The 8,627-nt window shown below is 34.4% G+C and overlaps 2 protein-coding genes across 2 annotated transcripts; one reads left to right on the plus strand and one right to left on the minus strand.

The window, feature by feature from the left end:
- Window positions 1-1,126: 1,126 nt before the first annotated feature.
- On the minus strand, window positions 1,127-2,985 carry LOC147403327 (membrane protein PM19L-like). Its single transcript, XM_086438865.1, has 3 exons — window positions 2,774-2,985; window positions 1,747-1,924; window positions 1,127-1,607 (listed from the first exon to the last, which is right to left on the minus strand). The coding sequence occupies exons 1-3, from the start codon at window positions 2,901-2,903 to the stop codon at window positions 1,376-1,378; spliced, it is 540 nt and encodes a 179-aa protein (XP_086294991.1). The 5' UTR covers window positions 2,904-2,985; the 3' UTR covers window positions 1,127-1,375.
- A 901-nt stretch (window positions 2,986-3,886) lies between these two features.
- On the plus strand, window positions 3,887-6,012 carry LOC147403328 (protein CANDIDATE G PROTEIN-COUPLED RECEPTOR 7-like). Its single transcript, XM_086437650.1, has 2 exons — window positions 3,887-4,777; window positions 5,440-6,012. Exons 1-2 carry the CDS (start codon window positions 3,994-3,996, stop codon window positions 6,006-6,008), a joined length of 1,353 nt encoding a protein of 450 aa, XP_086293776.1. The 5' UTR covers window positions 3,887-3,993; the 3' UTR covers window positions 6,009-6,012.
- The last annotated feature ends 2,615 nt before the right edge of the window (window positions 6,013-8,627 follow it).

The following is an 8,627-nucleotide window of genomic DNA, read 5'->3' on the forward strand; positions in this document are numbered from 1 at the left end:
AGCTTTTTAATCCTTCATTAGATACCTTAAAAACTCTTTTTTAACGTTAGGTACGAACATATGAGATAAAAATTCGTGAATACAGAACATCACAGCCAATAGCAACATTGGTCAACAGAGGGGTCTTTGGTTTGACCATACCTGTCGTCAACAAAGATGATAAAATAGTTTTGCGTTACAGAGCATCGTCCAACTAAGCAATTGGTCAACCAAATTCTCCTTGACTTTTGACCAAATCTTCTTACTTGATTGATATTGGTAACTAAATATGTGGGTCCGGTCTCTTTTTATTCGATTATATTTGGATAGATCTTGAACAAGATACGTTGTGATATGGTTTGACCATAGTTTGTGATAGGGTTGTCAGTGGATCGGGTTCAGGGTTCGGATTGGATCGGTATAAATTGGTATTGACCCGAAATGCATCCGGACCGATCAGCTCTTCAATTTAATAAATTGATTAAAAATAACCTTAAATTCCCAAAACCAGTCACAGTGCGATAATCAGCAGAAATAATGGGTTAGGCCCAACCATTATTTCTCTATGGTATGGGTTAACGGGTCAGTGTGCCTGGGTTCAAAATTGGGTTTTATAAAAATGTTTAGGCTGTTAAGCCCAACCTCAATATTGAGAATTTAGTAATCAATTAGCCAAAATTTGGGAACAAAATTTAGTATTATTAGTATCCCATTTGATACATCCCCGAGACCCCTGAGGCCCCTGTGACATGGTGCATGCACCGAGGCTCAACACGCTGCATGCGTGATGCACTCAACCCCCCAAACCCGACCTTGGGCATGAAATGCTCACTGTGAGCCCAAACCGACTTGATAAGTTTGTTGCTCAAGTGGTCTCGTTGAAACAAGATACCAAAATGTATCGTAGACGAGGTAGACGAGATAGTTGTGTCTCGGACTCAATTTAAAACCATGTGGGCAACACGCACAAGTCATGATGGGCATCTCATATATGTCTATGGATTAATGCAACAACTATTTTGGTTGGTTGCATTGCAGTTTGCACCTCCCGATGGCGGAAACACTTGTGCTTTTCATAGTTTTTTATTTCGTTTTTGTTTTTCTGGGGCCCTCACGAAAAAATTATGGGCAGAAAACATAAAAAAGCTAACAAACAAAAGCTTATAAAACCAAAATAAAAACAAAAATTGGATTCTACACTTTCTTGAGACACAAAGAAGAGAGTACCTAGCGCTAGAAAAACAAAAAGTCGTGAATAACTTCTTAATTGCTACCTAAACTAAGGACCACCCCAACTAAAACTTACAAGACCACACAGAACAGAAGAGCCATAGCACATACATGCACACACACACACACAGCAAACCTACATAACAAAGATGATGATGATAAGAGTCTAGACCATAGTTCTGGTAGCGACACCTCCTCCTTTGTGGGCTGGATCAATACCGGCTTCAGCACCATAGTCGGTGTCACGGTATCCAGGACCATACTTGCTACTATTGAAACTAGCTTGGATGAGCAAGAGATAGAGAAGTTGTGTGAATGTTAGTATTATCATGAGAGCTTCCAACACCCTCAGTCTCCATCCCCTGTGCCCACCTACATTTATCTCCTTGCATGCCAACCTACACCATCATACATCATTTTGTTACTCAAATGAGAAAGGAGGAAAGCTTAAATATATAATGCAAATAGGGAGCCAAGATTAATACATCTAATTAACTAGGGAGCAACTAGTTAAAATAAATAAATCAAGCCCCCTACCCAAAAGCCAAGGTAGTGATGGCCCAAGCCACAAGAGCTGAGGAAGCAGCAGCAGCAAGACTATCATTCCTCCAAAACCTAATATGGTTTCCACCAGCAAATTTTGATACCACCCCTACCACTCCCGCCAATAGCGAAAACAACACAAAGTACATCGTCGCGCCATTCCCTCCAAATACTTTTACCATCAAAAGCAAAATTTATTATTCATCTTATGGAGATAAGAAATTATACAAACATAGTAACAAATTCGGGATTCGGGAATAATTCAGTAATAGAAAGCTTTGAAAAAAGATGGATAAATTAAAATATATATATATAGAAAAAAAAAATGTATTTCACATACTAAACGATAAAATAACACTTAAAAATACTAAAAATAAATATAATGCATGATTTTTGAAGACAAATATTTTTTTCAAAAACTTCATGACTTTTTGAAAAAATCACGATTTAATTGATAAAATTTAAAATCACGATTTATGGAAAAAAATCACAGATTTTTGTCACTATGCATAGAAAACATCAAAATATACACAACTTCAGCCCAGGGCTGTCAGTGTGCCGGCCTAGCCTTATGTAAATCGGGCCTACTGACCCCATTCCAGGTTGGCCCATCCATACTGACGAGACAAATAAAAACCCACCAATGTTACAAGTATTTGGGCCCATTTATGTTGATTAGTATGTTACCTGACCGGGTATTTGACGGGCAAAACTCAGAATACTTGTTATGATTTGTGGAACCTGATTAGTAATATTGTAAGCAAATTTTCCTAATTTGTGCTTGTATCATAGTTAATTTTCCTATATTATTCTTGGATCAATTTTATTACAAATCCTGATCCCAGCCCTAAACATCAATGGGGCCTACTCGGTCCGATAATTAAACGGGCTCAGTAACACAATCCTAGGATAATATATAAAAAAACCTAAATTAAAAAAATAATAATAAAAGAAAATGAGTGAGATTTGTTATCAAACTAAGTTACCAAGTAGATTAAAAAGGGGAAAAAAAAAGTGTTACCAGGGTGGTTAGTTTGGCCATTGATGAGCTTGTTAAGACTCCAACTAGCAAACCCAATGACCAATATATACAACACCAAGTTCAGAAACAACAATGGTGCTGCTATATTTCTTCCTACTGTTGTAGCCATCACACCTCTCTCTCTTTCTTTCTACAAACTCACCAGATTTAGCTTCTTTTCTTCTCTCTATATGTGAAAGAAGCATGATAGATGGAGATGGTGAAGCTATATGTAGAGAGAGAGAGGACCAAAGAACATAGTGACACCACTAAACGTGTCTCTCTTCAATGTAGGTTATGCCACCAACTACTATCCTTCTAACTTACACGTAGTTACAAGGTATCACACGTGTTCAGTTTGGCTGTCTCGCTTTCCCATGAAACACAATAGCTTGATATCTGGCACTTAAATGTGGCGAGTGTGAGAGTATCCCAAGACCGATATGTTATAGGGCTGCAACCTGCGCATGTTAGTCCGAACTTGACCCGATTTCCATTTGAGTTGAGATTATAAACAACCCGACTCAACCCCAACCCGATAAATATTTTATTCAATTTTTTTATTCCATCTTATTATTATAACTTGTGGGCAATAAGTTAATATTTATGCGAACTTTGATTTAATATGATTTGCCTAAATATTCTCCCAATGGTGGATTTGAGTTTGACAATTGTATGCCATTTTATTTACTAGTAATTCTATTTTTGAAATATAAAATTTATTTGTTAATTAAATTAAAATTAAGATTATTCCACGAGATCAAATCATCCAAAATTTACCTAATTCAGACTAACTCGATCACAACCTGATTTTAGAAAGTCAAACTCGGGTTGAACTTCGGTAAGTGAACTTAAGCCCAATGTTCGGGTTGAATTGAACTCGGGTTGAATCTGGATTTATCTTCTAATCCGCCCTAATATGTTCAAGAACCATGGGTTGGATCCCATTTTTTGATTGTAGACCACAACTCGAGTCCATCAAATAATTTCCACTAAATTAATTCACAAAAAAATACGTGTCAAATATTTGCTCTCCAAACTCTCCCAAATCCACGCCATTCAAACCGTTCCTCTGTTTTACTGTTAACCACCACTCTTGACGACCCAAACAAACCCACATGATAGTGAAACTACATCCAAATCTCCAAATACTTCCAAATTGTTTATCAAATTCATTCATTTGAGCTTTTTAATTTAAGATATTCAAACCAAATCACACAATGGGCAATCTTCATTTCTTCACAATTCTCCATCATAATGTCAATCATCAAATACTTCAATTGTTTTATGCTATCTACATAATCTCAATCATCCCATTTTCAATTTCAGAGATCAAAGATACTCGCATTATCGACGATTCGAGGCCCTTGATCTTATTCGAACAATTTGGGTTCGCGCAAGATGGTCATGTCTCCATATCAATCAAAGGTGTCTCATGGAAATCTATACAAAAAGATTCAGAACTAGACCCATCTTCCATGGGATTTTTCCTATTAAAAGAGGATTCATATTCAAAGATCTTGAATGAATCCGAGTACACCGAGCACTTTTGTGTCGTATCAAGTCGTTACGTGAAATTAATCTTCAAATTCGAACAACTTTCTGTCCATTCTACCTACAATAGTTCAATTGTCGTTGATGATCCTGATGAATATAGTTTGTTTTTCGGAAACTGTCAACCCGAATTCGAAGTCTCTATGGATGTTCATACTGAAATGTACAATGTGGAAGGTGACACAAAGAATTTCCTTCCCGAAGGCCAAACCCAATTGCCCAAACTGTATTTTATCTTGTTTTATGTGTATTCGACCTTTTTCGTGGTATGGGTCTATGTCTGTATCAAACAAAGGCGAACAATCGATAAGATTCATTTAATCATGGCTGCTTTACTCCTTTTCAAGGCATTGAAGATCATATGTGCAGCTGAAGATGAGTTATTCGTTAAACGAACAGGGACTCCCCATGGTTGGGACGTAGCGTTTTACATCTTCGGGTTCTTTAAAGGTATTGCCATGTTTGTGCCTTGTATTCTGTTGGTGGTAACTTTATATCATGGTTATCCCCACCCTTTCCCCTCGGAAAGTCCTATGTGCAATCAATTGAGTCGAGGGTCAATCGGACCATAGAGGGTGATCCCAAGGAATTCATTGCTTCGTGGGGTTTCTAAAACTTAGACCTACCCTTCGTGAGGATCGCCACTAAGCCAACCCCTTTGGATAACTTTATATTTTGTTCATGATATTACATTGGTAGAAGGGATTGTACCCCGAGAAACTATCCTACCTAAGGGTATAATTCTACCATTTTAGAATTTATATTTTTGTAAAAAACTTGTTTTAGGGTTTCATAGGGAATTTTTAGTTTATTTATAAATAAATAAAAAAGTGACATTAAGGGATTCCAACCATAATTTTCATGGCTTATTGGATCTCATGAGAAATCCGTAGTTAAGTGTGCTAGGACGATAGTAGTACTGAGATGGGTGACCTCTTGAGAAGTCATTGCGTTGATAAAAATAAATAAATAATTTTCATAGATATAGTGAAAGGATCTCATCATTATTCGTGGACATAGGTAATCTTACCAAACCCCATAAATTTTGTGTCGTGCTCTGTTTTATTAACAAATTATTTTGATTGTTATATATATATTCCATTTTTCAACAGGCATAACACTGTTCACTGTAATCATCCTCATCGGCACGGGTTGGTCTTTCTTGAAGCCCTACTTACAAGAAAGGGAGAAAAAACTTTTGATGATAGTAATACCATTGCAAGTTTTAGAGAATTTAGCTTCAGCTGTGATTGGTGAGACCGGTCCAGCTACGAAGGACTGGTTGACTTGGAACCAAATCTTCTTATTGATCGATATCGTATGTTGTTGTGCCGTGTTCTTCCCTATAATTTGGTCAATTAGGAGCCTAAGAGAGGCATCAAAGATCGATGGAAAGGCGGCTAGGAATCTTGCAAAGTTAACACTCTTTAAGCAATTTTATGTTGTCGTCGTGGGGTACATGTACTTCACTAGAGTGATTGTTTATGCCATTGGTGCTGCTTTTAGTTACAAATTCAAATGGATTATTCCAGCTGCGAGCGAGGGTGCAAGTCTAGCTTTTTATGTATTTGTTTTCTATAATTTTCAGCCAATTGAAAAGAATCCATACTTAGTGATTGATGATGAAGAAGAAGTTGTTGCAGCCCATGTGTTAGAAGAAGATGATTCATTCGAATTATGAGTTTGTTTGTAAAGTAATTTGAGGTTTTTAATTAATTATGTAAGTTTCATATTCAAATTTTGGGCTTTCAATAGCCTCTTTTCTTTTTCTTTTTTTAAGAAAAAAAATATATAAAAATGGCTCAATCATTTGGACTTGGGTCACCAATCTTGATGAATCTTGGTACTATGTTTGGGGACGGATAAGTGATTGCTGATGTAGACGATGACAACTAAGGCATCACTATTTGATCTTTGAAATAAATCGCTCGTTGTTTGGCTAAATATTGAAAATTTATGAGAAAATCTTATTTCCTTTTCTTCAAATAGACACCATGGGCAGTCCACCCATGGAAATTGACCAAATTAGTGTAAAAAATTCTCATCCAATCACCTCCTGATCCTGTTTGGTCATCTACAAATCATTGTTAAATGTTGTAATTGCAAATATTTTCAACAATTTGCTATTTGTGGGTATTTTGTTGCTATACCGTAAAGTGGATCCATGTGTATATCATTATAAAGCCTAACAAAAAAGATTGGAAAAAATACATGACTTTTGGGAGTTAAAAGTTTCTCATTTAAATTATAAAGTCGTAAAAACGATTCCATTAACAAAAGAATTTGGTGAATAATTAAGAAAATGGGTAAAAACTATCAATCAAATATCAAACTATTTAATTATGGGTAATTAAAAATTACTTACAATTATAAAAATAGTAAAAGAAAAGTATCAATAATATAAAATAAAATAAAAAGTTTATCATGAAATTTGGAGCCCAATATTTATTTTTATTTTTTGTAAAAGAAGGAATAGGGAAACATAACATCTAAAATGACATAAACCTAACAAAAGAAGAAGACAAAAACAAGAAAGAGTTGTTTTCATGAAATCAAAAAAAAAAAAATATGTAATATCCAATTGTTCTCCTTAAAGTGGATGCAACCACACATCCGTACATCTTAAGCTGCTGCAGTTGTCTGTGGTCCTCCACCTCACCTTTTTCTTACTTTTAAGGCTTTGCATGAACAACGGGAACATTATTGTTTTTCTGAGAAATATTTTTTCATTTTTTTAATAAAACCGGATCGGGTCCTATCTGGGCTTTGCCCATTTGGATTGCTCAAATGGATTACTACCTTAGCAATCCAACACCTCAGACCTCTAAGTTGCTTTTAAAAACTCATATAAAAAAAAATCGAAAAACAATTTTTTTTTTTTTTTTAAACTTGATCCAAGGTTTTGAAAATGAACGGCTACCGAATTTTCATGTAACTGGCATACTTATAGTTGAAATCCAATTGTGAAAAATAAATCTATTTTGAATTTTTTTTTTTTTTTTTTAAGTTCATATAATTTTATCCTCTACTACAACCCTGAAGCATTGGATCATGTTTTAGAATGCCACAGCCCACCAAGAACCTTTTGTGAGAGTGAAATTCTTACTGACCAGTAACGCTAGTCAGATTCCTCTAATCCCAATGTGAGTCTTCAAATTGGAAGGAAGACCCCACAGTATAGTCTCTAGCACCAAGAATTTTCTTTAAATTTCTATTTTGCTCTTCCTCATATATTTCATTTAAATTTGATATCAGTTACGTCTTATATACTTTTTCAATCATATTTTTATAAAATTATTGTAACTCTCAATCAACAAATTTGATTTTTATAAAATTTGTATCATTGAAAGGGATTGTTGATACTTTTAAAATGAAGCCAGAATTAAATATATTTTTAACATATATTTAAAAAATATATTTCTTTAAACATATATATATTATAGGAGTAAACAAATCCCATTTGATTTTTTTAATGAGATTTTTTTTGGGATTTATTAAAAAAATACTATATTCAACAATTTGGGATATATATTAGAGATGTGTGATGTAACGACATATGGAGTGTTGATCCCACTTCATCGATTCAAAAGCTATTGAACCCACCTTGGGCTATCGACATGTGTATTTGAGTTCTAATAATCTAACTCGATCTTTTTTTTTTCTTTTCTTTTTTGTGCACTCTTGATATAGGAATCGCACAAAAGCAAAAATATTTGTCCTTGTGTATCCCAAAGCAAATGATCTATGGTTCTGTGAAAGGAGCGTCCAAAAATGAGAGTCAGATTATCAGGATTCTATGTATTTATATTTCCAAGATGTCATGGGAATACATCTTGGATTTAATCAACTTACTTTCCTTCCAATTAAATAAGATCAAACTCGACTCGACTTGGATGTCCTTTGGGTTGAGTGAAACAGACAACTTACAAGTTGACTCAAATGAAACCAAATAATTTCAATTTTTAAAAAATATACTAATTTTATATTTTGACTAAAACATTTTCTGAGTTGGCCAACAAATGTTGAAACATAGAAGGTGATTTTGTCAAGATTTATAACAGTTGGTCAAGAATGAAATTGCTTGGTCCTGACACTTGCCTAACAAAAATGGGACCCAATAATCTAATCAACTTGAAATAGTTGTCACATTAAAAAAAAACCAATTGTGAACCACTAAGCAAATAAGTAAATTCTATCAATCAAAATATTAAAAAATTTAATTATAATTAATTAATTTAACTAGTTGATTGTAAATTACTTAAAATCATCAAAATAGTTTTTTTTTTTTTTTTAAGTACAA

The sequence above is a fragment of the Akebia trifoliata genome, chromosome 4, assembly GCF_017979445.1.
Source record: "Akebia trifoliata isolate Shusen 1 chromosome 4, ASM1797944v1, whole genome shotgun sequence".
NCBI classification, from domain to species: Eukaryota; Viridiplantae; Streptophyta; class Magnoliopsida; order Ranunculales; family Lardizabalaceae; genus Akebia; species Akebia trifoliata.